At 42.5% G+C, this 18,941-nt stretch overlaps 1 protein-coding gene across 2 annotated transcripts in view; it reads right to left on the bottom strand.

The window, feature by feature from the left end:
• HMGXB3 (HMG-box containing 3) overlaps positions 1-18,941 on the bottom strand; it is a 44,386-nt gene that overhangs the window by 18,737 nt on the left and 6,708 nt on the right. The window contains exons 4-12 of one of the 2 annotated variants that reach the window (XM_046665253.1): positions 18,169-18,666; positions 16,933-17,031; positions 12,174-12,305; positions 7,923-8,069; positions 7,651-7,826; positions 5,669-5,844; positions 5,421-5,518; positions 2,537-2,635; positions 774-923 (exon numbers count right to left, since the gene is read on the bottom strand). In XM_046665253.1, the coding sequence (XP_046521209.1) occupies positions 774-923; positions 2,537-2,635; positions 5,421-5,518; positions 5,669-5,844; positions 7,651-7,826; positions 7,923-8,069; positions 12,174-12,305; positions 16,933-17,031; positions 18,169-18,666 (1,575 nt within the window). Of the gene's footprint in view, positions 1-773; positions 924-2,536; positions 2,636-5,420; positions 5,519-5,668; positions 5,845-7,650; positions 8,070-12,173; positions 12,306-16,932; positions 17,032-18,168; positions 18,667-18,941 lie in introns of both variants that reach the window. The other variant, XM_046665252.1, reaches the window with a different exon arrangement.

The raw sequence follows: 18,941 nt of genomic DNA on the forward strand, positions 1-18,941 counted from the left end.
ATCTTGCAAGGTCCAGCTTAGATCTAGAGTGGCCAGGCTCCATCTGGAATCCTGACTTGTTCCCATGTGCCAGCCTCATTCCCTCCGAGGCAGGTCAGTGACATTTCTCTAATTATCCTCATCCTAGTCATTCCATGTGCTGCCTCAGATGCTGTTACTTTCTGATCGCTTTAAAAAACTCACATTGGAAATTCAGAGGACCTCTGAAAATGCCCATTTTTCCTGGTTCTAACAATAAAAAAAGAGCTCTAAGGAGCCAAATGGAGTATGTTTTACTATCCAAATAGTTTGGTCCATCATCAGAGAGCAGGTTTGCCAAGATTGCTAGAAGTAAAGCTTTGCAAGGAACCTGACAGGCAGCAATTTCATCCACAAAGTCTTAGGGCTGGCATTCTCTATTTAGCAGAATACTACTTACAAGTACTCTGCCAGGCCTCAGAGCTAAAAGGATATCACCCTTCCTTCCCTCTCTTCTTCCAAATCCTGTTTAAGGCCTGTGTTGCCATTTTCTTTGATGAATGAACACTTAGTCCACTGGGCCAGAAGGTTCTCAGAGATAAGGTATCTCTGGTCAACCCCCTCACCTTAGCAATGAGGACAAGGAGGCCCAGAGAGAGAAAGGCACTTGCCCAGGTTCAGAACCTATAACCTGGTTCTAGTTCTGATGCTCTAACTACTATTGTGCATGAAGAAATTCTTTTATTTCTACTAAAACAGGTCCTCTCAGAGAGTCCAACCCAAGGCCAGGGGATGTATTTGGGGAAGGAACTCACGAGAGCCTTGGTGGTTTTCTCAGTCCGGTCTTTGGCAAGGTTAAAACCACAGCTGGGACAAATCCGCGGTTTATGTCGGTTGGTGTAGACATAGCTACAAGAGGGATTCTTGCACTTTCCCCGGCCTCTTGATGTAGCCAGGCCCAAATCCTAAAAAAGTAAGACCAAGATTCAATTCTACAAAAGTTAAGTTACATCTGGGTAGAACCAAGAACCAGAATGACCAGCTGTAGGTAAATCAGAGAAGAGAGTGGCAATTGCAAAACCAGATTTATACTAACTTCCAAAGGCCCTTGAAGCAAGATCCCTTTTCTGTAGTTACCCCCTTTCAATCTTAACACAGCCTGCGTAATAATTCTGGCAAGTCCCCCCCAATCGGTGAAACAAGTGAGTTGACTGTCAAGGGTCAGAAATTCAAATGCCTTCAGGGTCCAGGCAATTGACAGAGTGAAGCAGGCCTATTCTAACAAAGAATGCTATAGACGTTGGTGAACTAAAGATTTCAAGCCCTGCCTGAAGACAAATTGTGACTTCTGGACTATTTAAGCTCAAAGCTCTGGTATCCAGGATCCCATGACAAGTTGCTGTCTAATCAGCCAGAGAGGGTCCAGGGCAATTTCCAGTAGATGGCAATCTTAATGGCCTCCTGCAGCCAAAGGAAGGGGGCGGTCAGGGTATGAATGACATGGAGAAGGTAGTAATTAGGTCTTTGGAAAAAAGAAACCTGGGCAGATCTCCAGGATAAGAGACACATTCTCCTTAAGGATCAGGCCAGATTAGGTACCAACCCACCATACTGTGCTGTCTTGGTTCACTACTGAATCCCCAGCACAGGGCCTGACAGAGAACAGGACAGGTGCTCAATAAATATTTTTTGGAACAAATGACTCTTTCTGCATTTGTCTGCCTTTATCAGGTAAGAATTTTTTAAAATTTAGCTGCCTTCTCAAAACCTGTGCATCTTACTCAACTCAGCCAGAGAAGCCACCAAAAGATATCTGGCTGGTCAATACCTTAAAGATCAATAAAATTAGAGAATGTTCAGAACAAGAAAAGCTCCAACATGATATCTAAACCAACACAGCATTTTAAAGATGGTGGAAACTGAAGACCAGAGAAGCAAAGGGCCCTGCCCAAGGTCATCCGGCACGCTAGCAGCAGGGCCAGAATCACTTCCAGACTAGACCTTTCAACCTCTAGTGTCTATTCCACTGCTCCATGTTGCCTTCCCTGCAAAAGGATGACCCAGGCACACATTTGTTTATTGGGATGTTAACACAGGTTGTATTAAAAATGAAGGGAGGGAGAAGGGAAAAACTTATGGGCAATGCCAGGCTAAACAAAATAAGCTGCTTTACTAAAGCACTTCTCAAACCCTTTAATTGGACACTGGTAATGAAGATGACTCTGTTTTAATGAGGAAAAATACAACATTTCCCAAACTTGTCTGTGGAACACACTTTTGAGGCTAGAAGCTCCAAAAATTGTTGAACGCTAAAGCTGGACTGGATTCTCATCTCCAACTACTCTCAACAGAAATATCCTGGTCTCGGGTGGCCTACACTTTCTAGATCTCACCTGGGAAAAACAACAAACCTAATGATTCACCCAGTAGCTGGGTGACGGGATCTTCAGAACCAATGATCTATCCCTGACCCTACTCTCACTCCCAACTACCACTGCCCACCCACCTCAGACTCTACTCGCCCTCAATCACAAAGCCAAACCGCCTTGGCGGCCACCCACCACCCAGCTGCACTCACCAGTGTGACTGTGCAGCTGTACTTGTATGGAGGAAACATGTCGGGCTTGATCTCTACAACTTTCACCTGAGACGTCCTGCTGGCTGGGCCATTTGGTAGCTGTGGATCACAACAAATTCTTTAGTGCTTTTGAACCTCAAACTCTTGACATCTTGTGTCCTGAAACAGCTTGAGGAAAGTTTCCCAGGGAATTTGTAGAGCTATGCTCCAAACGAGCCATCTGGGATGCTAGTCAACAGTCACCAGCCCACCAGAGGGGAAGTGTCCTTTCAAGTTCAGGGCCGCCTCACTCTCCTGTGCAGCTTCTAACACTGCATGTTAGAAACACTATGAATCAGAATTACAACTACTATCAAGTGAGAAAAGTACATAATAGCTATACACAAAAATACGTGGTGGATATTGTCGGCAAAGAAAGAAGTCTGAAAAAATGATTCACCAAAATATCACAGGATGAGAGGAAGGTCATGATTGCTTCTCCTTTTACCACTATCTATAAAATTTTCAAATGTTCTACATGAAATGTAGATACTGCTTATATAATTTAAAAAGAAAGAAAAGATGAAGAAACCATTCTAAATTAAAAGTAATTATTCTGGGGGGCTGGCCCGGTGGCCGAGTGGTTAAGTTCGCGCGCTCCGCTGCAGGCGGCCCAGTGTTTCACTGGTTCAAATCCTGGGCACAGACATGGCACTGCTCATCAAACCACGCTGAGGCGGCGTCCCACATGCCACAACTAGAAGGACCCACAACCAAGAATATACAACCACGTATCGGGGGGCTTTGGGGAAAAAAAGGAAAAAAAAAAAATCTTAAAAAAAAAAAGTAATTATTCTGTAACACTGAATTTCAGTTGATTTTCAGAATAAAATATTTCATGTAACTTCACTGGTTTAAGACTAGCAAAAGGGCTTATGGCTTTTAACAAATACCCAACGTTGCCAATCAAAAGGCAACTATTTATAGAAAAGACCGGGAATTTACACGAGTGAAGAGACTCGAAGAGCTGGAAATCTAGGAAGTGGCTGAAGCAGACTAGATGACCATCCTTCCATACCCCAGGATCACACCTGTACCCAGTGCTGATACCACCTCTGGGTGACAAACCAGCTTCAAAGTAAAAGCTGGCTGATATTCTTGTTGGGGCAAATTTAGAACTATCAAAGAAGTTACCTGCCATACAGCACACATGGCAAGGGAGATGGCAGACCAATTCTCCTATTCCAATTTAGTCCATGACAGGGTTTTCAAATTAGAGGCTACAATCCACTGAGGTGTCGTGAAATTAAAGGACTGAAACCAACATTTTGCAAGAAACGGGAAAAAGACTGCATATAATAAGGGCATAGCTTTGTTAAACTTCTACTGTGTAAATGTATGTATACATTTCCTTGGCTGTGATGTGAAAATGTGTTTGTTATTGAGGGACATGGCCCAAAAAAAGCGGTCTAGTGAAAAATGCTGATAGAGGGAATTTTGATCATAACTATTCTAGTAATGTATGGCAAAACAAAAAAAGAAAATCTAAGAATAAAATAAATGTGCTTGAATACATGGAATTTCAATAACTGGGAAATCTTTAACAGCTAGATCATTAAATTGAATGAACTGTACTGGCTACAAACCAGTACACAGAGTAAGAGCCATGTTTTTTTTTTTTGTTTGTTTTTTTGTTTTTTTTGGAGGAAGATTAGCCCTCAGCTAACTACTGCCAGTCCTCCTCTTTTTGCTGAGGAAGCCTGGCTCTGAGCTAACATCCGTGCCCATCTTCCTCTAGTTTATACGTGGGACGCCTACCACAGCATGGCTGCCAAGCAGTGCCATGTCCGCACCCGGGATCCGAACCAGCAAACCCTGGGCCGCCGAGAAGCAGAACGTGTGAACTTAACTGCTGTGCCACTGGGCCGGCCCCAAGAGCCATGTTTTTTGGTTTAAAAATTATATTAAAAAATAAACACACAAATGTAGGAAAGGACTTGAAGGCTGAACACACACACACGAGACTGTCAATAATAGTTATTCTGGGTAGCAGGATCATAAGGGACTTATTTTCTGCCTTACTTGAATTTTCTATATTTTCTATAACAATCATGCATTCATTTTTTTTAAAGGAAGCTGAAGAGACATGACAACTAAATGCAATATCTAATCCTAGACTGGACACTGTACTGGAGTGCAAAAGGACAGAATTCAGTAAAACAAAAAACTGGAATATGAATGATAAAGTATTATATCAATATTTCAGAAACAATGTTCTTATTCTTAAGAAACACAGTGAACTACGTATATTTTATACATACACACACATACATAATGGGGAAGACACACATTAGCATAAATGATAAAGCAAAATAGGCTAATATGTTAACAATAGGTGTCTACGGGTAAAGAGTGCAAGGGGGCTCTTTGTACTATTTTTACTCTTGCATCTTTTTTCCTACATTTTTATCTTTAACTTTTTTCCTGCTTTTTCTCCCCAAACCCCCCCAGTATATGGTTGTATATTTTTGAGTCCTTCTAGTTGTGGCATGTGGGACGCCACCTCAGCATGGCCTGATGAGCAGTGCCTTGTCCGCGCCCAGGATCCGAACCAGTGAAACCCTGGGCCACTGAAGTGGAGCGCGCGAATTTAACCACTGGGCCACAGGGCCAGCCCCTTTTCCTAAGTTTTAAATTACTTCTAAGTAAGTTTAAAAACAAGCATTCATTTTATAACAAGAAAAAGAAATTAATTAAAAAGAAGATAACTCATTCACACTAAACCTCCTCCCAGACGTCTACCAGCATAAGAATAGGCTTTTTGTGGACAGCTTTGAGACACCAAATGGAAGCCCTGTTCTCAGAGCAGGTCCCCACGCAGCTCCCCCTGAGGAATGGGTCTTACCTTCACCTCGCCAGTGTTAGATGGCTGGTGGATGGGCTGGCCCAGCTGCTTCAGCGTGCTTGGCTTCAGGCCACAAGTCCTCACAGAGGGAGTCTTATCTGAGACAACCAGGAGCCAAACTGGTGACTTAAGTGCATTCAGAGCCTCTCTAAGCCTCTCATCTCCACTCTCAACGTCCCCCCTGCCACCCCGTTTCCACCCCTCTTCCATTAGACAGCCCTTCCTCCCAGGTCCATCCCAGCCCTTACCGCTCAGGGGAAAGGCCTGCCTGGCCCTGGGCAGGCCCATGCTGCTGCCTCGGCCCACGTTAGCTGGGGCCGGGAGAATTGCTCTCATGGGTCTTGCTGCAGCCAGTAATGAGGGCTTCCCCCGAGCTCTGCCTTTAAGCTCTGGGGCTCTGGGCCCAGGTGTAAGTACGTCGACTCTGGGGGAAAAAAAAGAAGGGAAATCTCCTAGAAATCTCGGACCAAGGAGAAGAAAGCCAACGTGAAATCTCCAAAGAGCACTTTATTAGAGTGAGTGTGTAGTGGTTAAACTGTCAGGCTTTAGATTGGGTTCAAATGAAAGCAGTAAGTAGCTGTGTGGCCCTGGGCAAGCCATTTCATTCTTCTGCTAACCTCAAGTTCCTAACATGTAAAGTGGAACAGCAATTACATAAACTTCTTGGGGTCATTATGAGGATAAAAAAGTACAAAACAGCACCTACAGTGTGGAACACCAGCAGCTAATGTAGTTATAATATAATATCTAATCTGCCTCTAATTAGACCAAGTACTTAAAGCCTATCAGTCTCCTACATGAGGGCGGCTTAGAGACCCTGGGGAACAAAGTCCATGCTTTCTTCATCTCTGCAGCTCCGATGTCGATGGCTAGCACAAAGCCTGCAGCACAGAAGGCCTCCACACCCACTTGCTGAAGTGATCCACTTGCCCAAAACAAAAGGTCTGAAGTGCACAGCTGCACTCTCTGAAGATACAGAACCGCCTCAAGGCATGTTGTTAAACAAAAAGGTAGGATGTAGAAATATGCATGTTATGCTACAATTTGTGAAAAAAATAGTGGGGAAAAATATATACACACATACACATACATACATATATACACACAACTATTTGTTTATATGCTTAAAATTATCTCTAAAACACAGAACACTGGGAACATTGATGGTCTGTGAGAAATAGAAATGGATGACTGAAGGATCAGATAGAAGGGAGATGCTTTCCAGTGTATATTCCTTGTACCTTGAGGTTGAACCATATGAATATATTTCCTATGCAACAATAAAATTGTTAAAAGTCATGATAATATAAACCAGATTTCTAAACCTTGACACTATTAACATTTTGGGCCAGATAATTCTTTGTTGTGGCGGGCGGTCCTGTGCACTGTAGGATGTTTAGCAGCATTCCTGGCCTCTACCCACTAGGTGCCACTAGCATCCCGCCCCCACCCAGTTGTAACAACCAAAAACATGTTCAAACATTGCCACAATATCCCCTGGGGACAAAAGTGTTCCCCATTAAGAACCAATGATATAAACAAATAAGAGCCTTTAGTTGCAAGACTACAACCGCTTCTGGGAAGGGGTACATGGAGAAGCTGGTTAAGCCTTTAAGGAGGAAAAGGGGAGGAAACACAGCCCACACTTACAGTCCTCCTCCTATCCGCAAGGTGCTGGGCTGCATGCTTTACACACGATCTTTTTCGGTCTGTACAGTCTGCCACTGAGGATGAGATTTTTTTTTTAATACCCAACTCAAGATTTTTCAGAGGAGAGAACAGGCATGAAGTGACTATGCCCAAGGTCAAACAGAAGTCAGAGACAGAGTCACAACCAAAACTGAATTCTCTGATCACCAGAACAGGGACCTTTCTATGAGGCGCCTTAATAAGGCTTCTCTTTCTATATAGAGTATGCAGGACTGGATACTAGTTCGCGATACCGCCCACAGCCTGTACCAGCAAGACCCTAATAACTGCTTTAGAGAGAATGACAAGAAGTTCAAGGAACCTGACAGCAGTACATGGACAGCAGAGGGCAGGAGGCGAGGGAAACCATTCTGGTCTCTAGGCCTTGGTTTCCATACCTCTAAAACAGAATCCACTAAGTGGGCTCTGCTGCCTCTCTCAGGAATGCTGTGAGGGACGGAGGACAAGGCAAACACGGCATTTCCCAAGCTGCCATTCCAAACACAGTTCTATCATACATAAACACAGCGGTTTGGTTTACCCTGTAGGTTTTTTAGGAGCAGGGAGTGGACTGGAGGTGCTGCTCCTCTCAGCTGGCGATGGTATGTCTGGTCCAGGACTGTCATTCTCAGTTGTCCCCAGAGAGACCTCAGGCTGCACACCACTCTTGACCACCGGCGTCTTAGTGGCCGCTATACCACGATTCCCAGGAGCTTCCTTGACCAAAACATGGGTATCTGAGATGATCACTTCCTCCCACTCACTCTCCTCACCCACTTCTCTTGGAGGAGCCACATTTAGGAGCTGGCTTACAGCTTCCGAGTTCTCCAGAGTCAGCTTGGAGGCGTTTTCCTTAGGGGGATTTTGCTCAGTGGTGACAGGCTGCTGATTTCTCTTAACCACAGAGCCCTTGGAGGAGACACCAGAAGCCAAGTCCACTTTGGCTTTTGCTGACTTTTCCTAGAAAAAAATAAGAATACCTTATATGCATATGGCATTTTACAGCTGACAAGACATTCACAAATATTCTCATCTGACCTTTAGAACAATGATGTATGGGTAACAGATAAGGAAACTGAGGCCGAGAGAGAGGAAGATGCTAACTTAAGATCCCAAGTATAAAACTGACCTGAATCCAAGTCTTGTGGCTTCAGGTCCCTCTCACTGTAGAATTCAACGCCTGAGTTAGGATAAAGCTGTTCTCCTCCTAACACATTTCTTATTGACATGCCTCTTTAGGTTTCAGGGAACAAACGTTGGCAATTTAAAGCCTACTTCCCCATGTCTAGAAAGAGGATGACACATTGCCATATTGGTCCTAGAAGTCTTACACTGTTTATCCTGGTGCTTCCTTTATGAGATTCAGTTAATCCCAATGTGGGCACAACCTCACATGGACAGACTCAAAGTTTCCAACTCCAGTGAGAAAAATGCTATCTTTTGTCCCAGATTCTTCCAGGTGAATCTTAAGGCTGACTTATACAGATGCCACAAACTTCTCACTGGGTCAAATTAATTCACACATTAATTACAGGCTAGAAAATATTCAAACTCAGTAAAAATACCAGCTGCTATCTCAGATAGACCTACTTAAATTCCTGGTTGCCTTTTAGCTTTTATCCAATCAGCACTGCTATGGAAATACAGTATTATTTATATATACGTATATACACACACATAAATATATTTATATACGGGCACACACGAAACTCTTTTAAAACAGTGGTTGTCTCCAGGATAGGTCTCAGAAGGGTTTTTTCTTCCGTGTGAATAGTGAAAGGCACTATAAACTAGGAGACATAAAAGACAAAAGCTGGGTTCCATCTAGGCTCTGTTTCACACCTAATTACTCATGCCACCTAAGGCAAGCTTCATCTGAACCCTCATTTCCCCATTACGAAATAAAAGAAAGTTGGGCTCTCACTGTTTGTAAACAACAGCAAGACAGTCTTTTGGGTGGCCCAGTGCTTCACAGAGCAGGAAGCGTAGCATCTGTGGCCACTGTCACTAAATTTCAGTATTATCTCCCAGTCACAGGCTACAAAAAACCCCTTCCACTTCCAAAGCCCCCAGGGCAGCACACTGCCTCTGGTTAAGGACCAGTACAGGCAACCTGAAGAAACCTCCAGTAAAGCATTCTCAGATTCTAACACACAGTAATAGCCCATGAGGACGAATAGAGAAAAAGATTTCAAGTAAACTGCACAGTGCTTACCGACTGCTGGACAGGGAGAAGTGAGCAAAAAAACAGGAGACAATTTAAACTAAACCCCTGAGATCTTTAAGTGAAACACTGCCCACTAAGTAGGCTATTTTAGACAAAAATCCTTTGCAGGAAGATTGGATAATTTAAGCAATCAGAGGAAAAAATTCTAGCTGATGATCTCACATTTCCTTCACTCAGTCTATTCTTCTTGGATGTCACTTTCTTTCAAGATGGAAGGCAAATATTACCAGCTGCCCACTCAGAGACCTCAATTACCACTATCAGAGAGCCCATAGGAGTAAGGATTTGAGCTAAAGAGCCTTATATACCATCTTTTGTTCCATCCAACTCATTGGGAATTGTGCCACACATTTCCTGGGCTAATTTTAGCCAGTATGAACTCTAGAACAATACAAGAAAAGGTGAGTCATTTCCTAACCGACACGGACACATTTGGAGCTTTTAGAAACTATTTATACTTGCTGCTTCAAAAATCAGAACCCAAGAAATCTTAAGATTCTGCAGCTAACCAACATAGCAATGCCTGCAAAGTGTGGTTTAGTGGAAAGGGCGCTGCCATAATTAGCTATATGAACATAAGTCATTTCTCCTGAATCTGTTTTTCCTCAGCTGGAAACTTGGGAGTTCAACTAGCTGATAACCAAAGCCACCTTTAACTCAAATTCTTAGTGCATTGATGCTAAAACGTTACCCTTTTTCTTCTCACACTTACTTATTCTGTTCCTATGAGATTAAGATATCTTGGAATCTTAAACCTGGTAATTCTTTTTTTTTTTTTTTTTGAGGAAGATTAACCCTGAGCTAACATCCACTGCCAACCCTCCTCTTGCTGAGGAAGAATGGCCTTGAGCTAACATCTGTGCCCATCTTCCTCTATTTTATGTGAGATGCCTGCGATAGCATGGCTTGATTAGCAGTGTATAGGTCCGCACCTGTAATCCAAACTGGCGAATCACCAGCCACCGAAGTGGAATGTGTGAATTTAACTGATGCACCACCAGGTACCTGGTAATTCTTACAAAAACTTTTGGGGAAGAAAAAATTCTGAAACAGCAAGTCAAGATGGGGGACAACTAGCTAAGAAAAAAACTGTTTTCATGTTGTGAGTTTGATCTCAGAAGAGAACCATGGCTCAAAAGTTATTTCAATCAAAGGGGGGAAAAGACAGAAAATGAAAAAGAAAAGAAAGCCAAAGTAAAAACAGAATCTGAAGACGACAAGGGCACAGGATCAGTCAGAGTCTTCTATGCAAAAGCACAGGAAATAAGGTCATTTGACAGACCTGCTGTCAGTGAAGAGGCGCCAAGGAGGATTCTGACCACTATCCAATTCAATCTCCCTACTGCAGCTGAAGAAGTACACTTTGGGGACAATAATTAGGGTGAGAATAAACTGAATGACTTCACAGCACCACACCAGAGAAGATGGGCACAAGAAATTTGACAAAACCTCCTGAGAGGCACTAGCACTAGGTCCTTCCTGCCCCTTGAAGTGAGAACATGAAGAGTAACAACAGAGACAACAATCAGAATGCTGCCAATAATGATAGCAGTGAACACTTACTGAGGATCTAACACATACTAGGAATGCGCCATCCACTTTACAAGGATCATCTCATGTGACCCCAACAACCCTAATAAGGTAGGCACTATTGTTAACTTCCCACCTACAAATGAAAAGAAACCTAAATCAAGAAGAGAGACATGAAATAACTTGCCCAAGTATACACAGCTAAAAACTGGGGCCGCAGGGCTTTGAACTGAGGAAGCTGACTGAAGAACTGCTTAATTATTAACCTACTCTGTCTCCCAGAATTGGTACTACCCTGAACCCCAACATTCAGCCAGAGGGCAAAAGTCACCAACCTGGTATTTATCAAGAGATGTTCTGTGGAAACGGCCCGAGTGGAACTTAACAGGTATAGCGCTATCTAAGTTTTCTCTACATGAATCAATTTGGACCAGGCTTAGTTAACCACATGACAAACAGAATCCTAGCCTAAGCTATTCTTACAAAAACCATGCCCTCTCTTTTCTTTTCTACCTACCCAAATTCTATTGATCCTTTAAGATTCTCTCCTGTATAAAATCATCCTTGACGATTCTAGTCATTTTGGCCCTAAATAATGTATAGTCATTATCAAAAATGTGCCAAGTATGTTGTTATTCATATCATGAGTGTCAAACATAAAACAGGTATCAAAACACACGTGTTGAAATGAACTTCACAGGGGCACAGCTCTGACATGCACTTATTTATTGAGCATCATTTATTTACAGAGAGAGAAAGCAGTATACATTTGGAAAGTTATACTATGGAAGACCTTAAATATTGGGTTAAGGACCTAAACTTTCAATAAGAGCTATAAGAGACTGAAAGGACATGGAGCTAATGAGTAAGAAGACATGAGCTATGTCATCTGAATAAGCAGGTGGACTGTTAAAAATTTAACCCTAATAGGAAATGAATAAATCAACCTGGTGTAGTCATTTATGGGAAATTAGGAAGCAATTAAAGGTAACGTTTTTGAAGAAGATTTAATAGCATGATATGTTAATGAAAAAAGGCAAGATACAGAACTTACACACTCACAGGAAAAAGACTGGAAGAAAATACACCAAAATTACTAATAACGGCTTTTCTTTGTAAAACGATTACGTAAGATTATGGATAACATTTTATTCTTTCTTTTTTAAATGGTCTACAATGTAACTGACTTACCTGTACAGTCAGAAAATAAAAATGAGTATTAATTTTCTAAGTCACTTGTCCTTAAGGGGAGCAGGAAGAGCCTACTTTGCAGGGCTTCCACAGCAGTGAAGGCCAATGGACCTTACCTTTGGGATCCACTTCCCTCCTAGGAAGCTACCACAGCTAGGGCACTTAGGTGGCTTGTGCCTGGTGACGTAAGTAAAGGAGCAACCTGGGCTGGTGCATGTCCCATGGCCCCGGCGGGTGTACGTAGTGGTCTGTAAGGAAAACAGTGAGTCAGAATCAACACCACAGTCTAAGTTCTCTCAGATCCTGATGACCATTATAACCACAACAATGCCAGGAGGATACAAGCTTGCAGAAGGATAGCCAATTCATGGTATCTTAAAAGGTCAGAGTTGAAAAGATCCTAAGATATAACTAGTTCACTTTTTAGAAATGGAGAAACAGAGTTCAAATGAGGAAGGACAGCTGCCCGAGGTTACAGAGTGGGGTATTAGAAGAATAAAGATAGTTAACAGTGGCTATTAATTAAGCAGAGTACCACACAGTGCTAAACGCTTTACCAATATCTCATTTAATGCTCTCAGCAATGCTACGAAGTAGGTATTACTATTACTGAGGTTCAGAGTGGTTAAATGCTTTGCCTCAGATCATACAGTGACTCCAGGGCAGAGCTAGACCTACAGCCCAGATCTCTGATTCTTGGTCCAAAGGTCCTTCCATGTAGCCAGCTGCACCCTATGGCTCTGAACACTTCAAAGAATTTGTTTCATCTTAATTCTTATTAAAAATCAGAGAACCTAAAACCTAGGGTTCAGAGAGATAAAAATAGACTATGTTCACTAAAAAAATGAGAGGGCATGCCAACAGAAACCAAGTCCTTTGGCACGCAACAGAATTTACTTATTTACACATGAATATATTCAGCCACCAGCTCTCACCATCTCTGATGATTTCCCTTTGAACACAATGTATTACAATGGGTTGTGACATTTCAGCTACAAATAGAAATTAGCCATGCTCCATTTCTTGATTAATGCTGGAAAGAAAACATTTCCCTGTCAGATCTGTTCTGTCACTTATGAAGGTTTACTCAGCTAATAATCCCAGCTTCCCGGGCCTGACCAAAAAGCACAAACCTCCCTTGGGGAAACACCAAGCTGCCACTAGGCTGCTTCTGCCACAAGGCCCAAGGAAAAGGTGATTATGATAGCGGTAGCAGGTCAAGGATGCATGTGAAGTGGTGTGATACCAGGGAAAGAGGCCTGGCTTTGGGTTCCAACTATATCACTGACACACTGAATGAGTCACCTTAGCTCTTGGGCCCTGGGAGTCCTCCTCTGTAAAATCACCTGCCTTTCCTATTTCATGGATATATCTTGAGGAGCAAATGAGGAAACACATCGCTGAGTAAACTGTAAAAGATTTTACAGGTTTGTGACAGACTACTATTACTGGGATATAAAGCATCTCTTATCTTTTCTCAGACTGTGGCCTCATATAGAACATTCATTCTGAACACTCCCAGAACGCAGAGTAAAAATTTAAGTTAGGCTAGTTCTATAAGTAAACTACCATGAACTTGGAAATACTCCTAAACAGCAGCTTACAGAAGTGACTTTAGAAAAAAATGCTAGTGTTCAAGGCTGATGTTTCATTCTCTCTCTTTCTTTTTTTGTGAGGAAGATTGGCTCTGAGCTAACATCTGTGCCAATTGTCCTCTATTTTATGTGGGATGCTGCCACAGCATGGCTTGACAAGTGGTGCTAGGTCCCTGCCCAGGATCCAAACCTGTGAACCCCAGGCCGCCGAAGCAGAGCACACAAACTTAACTGGTACGCCACTGGGGTGGCCCTTGTTCTTAAGTATTATTCATAAAACAATTTCTAGAAGAGCTTGGCTGACACTTATTAGACCATGAAAGAATAGTAATTTCCAAGAGAGCAAGGGCTCAGAAGAAATCAGGAGTTTCTCCAAGAATCAGGTTGCAGTGGCTGTTCTTGTTTAAAATATAACTTTCTTATCTAAGGATATATGGTCTATCCATAGACAGAGTTTTAGAAGATAATAATCCTAAACATTGATTTGATGTACTTAATAACAGAGTCAAAATACACAACACAAAAAACTAATAGAACTGCAAAAAGAAACATAACTCTACAATGATAGGTGGATGCCTTTTCTCAATAACTGACAGAACAAGTAGACAGAAAATCAGTAAGGATATAAAAGAGTTGAACACTGTCAATCAACTTGACCTAATCTGAACCATGTAGAACACTCCACCCAACAGCAGAACACACATTCTTTTCAAGTGCACAGAAAAACAAAACAAAACCAATGAAACCAAATCTGACTCTTTGAAAAAAACCAAAAAAATTAAAAACCTCTAGCCAGGCTTATCAGGAAAAAAAGAAAGAAGATCCAAATTACCAGTATCAGTGATGAGAGAAGTAAAATCACTATGGATTCCATAGATATTAAAAGGATAAGGGTTTCTTCAAAACTGTAAACACAGAATTACCACATGATCTAGCAATTCCACTCTTAGGTATACACCCAAAGAACTGAAAGCAGGGACTCAAATAGACACTTGTACACCAAGTTCAATATTCACAGTAGCTAAAATGTGAAAACAAACAAGTCCATCAATGCTTACAAATGGATAAACCAAATGTGGTATATACACGCAATGGAATATTATTCAACCATAAAAAGGAATTAAATTTTGATACATGCTACAAGACAGATGAAACTTGAAAGCATTATGCTAAGTGAAAAAGACCACAAGGACAACATCTGCATGATTCCACTCATATGAGGCACCTAGAATATGCAAAGCCACAGACAGAAAGTGAAAGAGAGGCTACCAGGGACTAGGGGAAGGAAGCAACGGGCAGCTCCTGTTCAATGGGTACAGAGTTTCTGTTTGGGATGACAAAAAAGTTCTGGAAAGGGATACTGGTCATGGCTTCACAACATTGTGAATATACTTCATGGCACTGAATTGTGCACTTAAAAAATGGTTAATACAGTAAATTTTATGTTATGTATATTCTAGCACAATTTTTTAAAGAATAAGGAAATGTTTTGAACAACTTTATGTCAATAAATTCGAGAATTTAGACAAGATGGACAAATTCCCTGAAAGACAAACTGCCAAACCTCACTCAAAATAGATAATCTGATATATATCTAGTCCTATGTATATTTTAAAAATTGGACTTGCAATTAAAAACTTTCCCACAAAGAAATCTCCAGGCCCAGGTGACTTCACTGGCAACTCTACCAAACACTTAAGGAAGAAACAATGCCACCACTGCACAAACGCTTCCAGAAAACTCACGAGGAGAAAGGATGTCCTAACCCACTCTGCGAAGTAAGCACCACCTTGACACCCAAACCAGACCACACACACCATACAAAAGAAAGTTAGAGACCAACACCCCTCATGAACACAGACAGAAAAATTCTATTTTAGCAAATCAAAAATCTTAGCAAATCAAATCCAACAATATATTAGAAGGATAATACATCATTGCCAAGTGAGGTTTACCCTGGGAATGCAGGTTTAACATTTGAAAAAAACAACATTAACCATATTAACAAACTAAAAAAGAAAATCATACAATCATCTCAAGAGACACAGAAAAAGCATCTGGCAAAATCCAACATCCATTCCTGATAAATACTCCCAGCAAATCAGGAATATAAGAGAACTTCCTAAACTTGATAAGGGTGTCTATGAAGAACCTACAGCTAATATTATACTTAACAGTAAAAGACTGAATGCTTTCTCCCTAAGATGAAGAACAAGGTAAAGATATCTGCTCTCACCATTTCTATTCAATATTGTACTGGAGGTCCTAGACTATGTAATAAGATAAGAAAAAGAAAGAAGGAGGGGCTGGCCCATGGTGTAGTGGTTAAGTTCACACTTTCTGCTTTGGCGGCCTGGGTTTGCAGGTTCAGATCCTGGGCGTGGACCTACACACTGCTCATCAAGCCGTGCTGCGGCAGTATCCCATATACAAAGTAGAGGAAGACTGGCACAGAAGTTAGCTTAGGGACCATCTTCCCCAAGCAAAAAGAGGAAGACTGGCAAGAGATGTTAGCTCTGGGCCAATCTCCCTCACCAAAAAAAAAAAAAAGAAGAAATATTTTTCAAAAAAAGAAAGAGTCCAGATTAGAAAGGAAGAAACAAAACGGTCTTTATTCACAAATATGATCACCTATGTAGAAAATGCAACAGAATCTACAAAAAGGCTACTGGAATACCTGAGCTCAGCAAAGTTGCAGGATACAACTTTAAGACACAAAAAATCAATTGTATTATTCTATATTAGTATTGCACAATCAGATATTCAAAAACATTTTAAAATATTATTTATAATACCATAAAGAAACATGAAATATTTAGGGATAAATCTCAGCCCAGATGCTGCAGTGTGTGATACAAAAAATCATTAACTGAAAATCAAAAGACCAGGGTCCTTTGCAGCTCAGTAGCCTTGAATCACACAGAGAAAAAGTCCTTTCTCTTCTCTGGGCCTTGTTCCTAAACTGTACACTAACAGGATTGAACTAGACCAATGGCCCTCAATTTTCCTAAACCATGTATGTTTCTGAAAATTTGATAAAAGCCATGGAACCTATCCCAGGAAAACGCTCCGGAGGAGAAGTCTGTCCATAACTCAAGGAGTTCATGGATCCCATGGAGCTCCACTCACCGACCTCCCCCAGCCCAGTTAAGAATACCTGGACCAGGTAACTCTGAGATCTCTGCCAGTCCCGGTGTCCTAAGGCTGTTAAAGCTTTTAGAAAACTATCTGGAAGAGAATTCTTATGGAGCCCTATCTCCATTAACACCCCAACACTGACCAGTTTGATGGAGGTGGGGTTCTCCACAACCGAGTAGGCAGGAAGAGGCAACATGATGAACTGAGTGGCTGGTGCCGAGCAGTTACTCTCACTGGAATCCTGTGGGCACATGGAGAGAAGGACAGTTTTACTGAGATGGAGTGAAGAACCCCCAGTGCCACCCACAACACTGGAAGACTGATCAAGTCCAACACACACAGACGATAAGCTTATCCAATGTCCTTTAAAAAAATGAATCTATAACATCTCAAAATAAAGAGTTTAATTATGAAGAAATAAAGACAGAGAAAACCACTAGCACAGGGAATGTGCTATCGTCATTTTACAGATGAGAAAACTGAGGTTCCACTTAGGCCTCCCGAGATCACACAAGCAGTTAGTGAAAGAATACAACTCTTCTGACCCTGTCAAATGCTCTTAGCACCTTATCAATCTGCCTTAACCAGGCCAGAGGCATGCTTCATTATCATAAATCTCACTAAGGGAACAAATAATAAAATGGATGTAGGCCTGGCATGGATTCCCTTGCAGGGGGACCTGCTCTCATCCGTCCTGGCCCCGGGGCTGCAGTACGCTGGTCCTCTCAGCCTGAGCAGAACTCGTACCTCTGTGAGGATGCCATCCTACCCAGGGTAACAGAGGGCATGGTGGCAGCTCCCCTACTTCCAGGGGACCAGGCTGTGTGATCACTGAAGGTGCTCTTTCCCCTCCACTGGCATGACACTTGAGCCACTGGAGAGAGACCTCCCCCTTCTTTCTCAGCTATTGAGTCCCATCACCCTGGCCTTGAAGAGAACTTCCTTCTTCCTATGTACTCTGTGCCCAGAAAGACTATTTGAAAATTCTCCTAGACAGTTCAACGTGCCATTGTGCTTGCTGAAACAATCTTCAGGGAACATAAAACCCTGACTCATACTGATAGTCTGACAGATCTTGGCTTTGATTCATGAATAACCCAAATATCTTTTCCATCCCTCCTACTAATGTACCTTATGTGCTACCTCATGTGAAGAAAATCCCAGCTACGGGAGCAAGAGGAGTTGGTACGAGTGCCTAAGAAACTGGAGAGATCTTTGGAGCAAGTCCAGGGGCAAAAAGGTTCAAGAGGACTGCAGTCCTACCAGAAGTGCCACAGTACTCTTAATTACCACTGTTCCAGAATGACACTGTGTGATGCTAGCTGCCTTTTTACTAATTCCAGATAAAGCAAAAGACATCAGTACCAAAGTGACTTACCCTCATGACTGTTACCACTGACATGCTCTCCCCAACCTGGGGGTGGGGCACAGCCAGGCTTCCGGTGGAGAGGTCTGGTGAGCCGTTCACTAAGGTCTCTTCAATTACCAGACTTGTCTGGTAAGGTTGATGGCTCTCCCCTACCTCCAGGGAAGCCTCCTCCAGGAGCACATCCTGGCTGAGGATCTCTGAGGTGGCAATTTCCTGTACGGCACCTGGCTGGGCAAGGGCTCCCACCTCCTCAGCTAGGGCCTCCACAGCCAGGCACTGCTCTGCCATGCCTGCGTGGCTACACACTGTCTCCGGCGCAGTACTGGACATAAGAGATGGTCCTTTAGGAGACATCTGGTTCTGGGCCACACACAGCTCTAGCTGAGGGCAGCTGCGATCCTCCTGCAGGCTGCTCTTGGGGATGATGATGTAATCTGAACGGGGCAGGATCTTGCGGAAACCTGGGATGTCTGGAACCACAGCAGTCAGTGCAGAGAGCTTAGAGTTCTGAGGACGAGAAAGCCAGGAAAAGGGAGACAAGCAGAGATAAATGGAGTAAGACCACATGGATGTACATTTATGAGCTCTGGGGGTTTTTTTCCTGCAAAAGGGAGCAGAAAGATTCCACTCTCTTGACCTATGACTTAGATAGGGTCAGCCTCTGTCAACAACAACGTCACCTTCATTTGAATCACACTTTAGCCAGTGTACCTTACTTGCTTGGTCACCCAGGAGACAGATAATGTGGATTAGACCCTGGAAGGGGCACTCATCTTGACATC

The sequence above is a fragment of the Equus quagga genome, chromosome 7, assembly GCF_021613505.1.
Source record: "Equus quagga isolate Etosha38 chromosome 7, UCLA_HA_Equagga_1.0, whole genome shotgun sequence".
Lineage (NCBI taxonomy): Eukaryota > Metazoa > Chordata > Mammalia > Perissodactyla > Equidae > Equus > Equus quagga.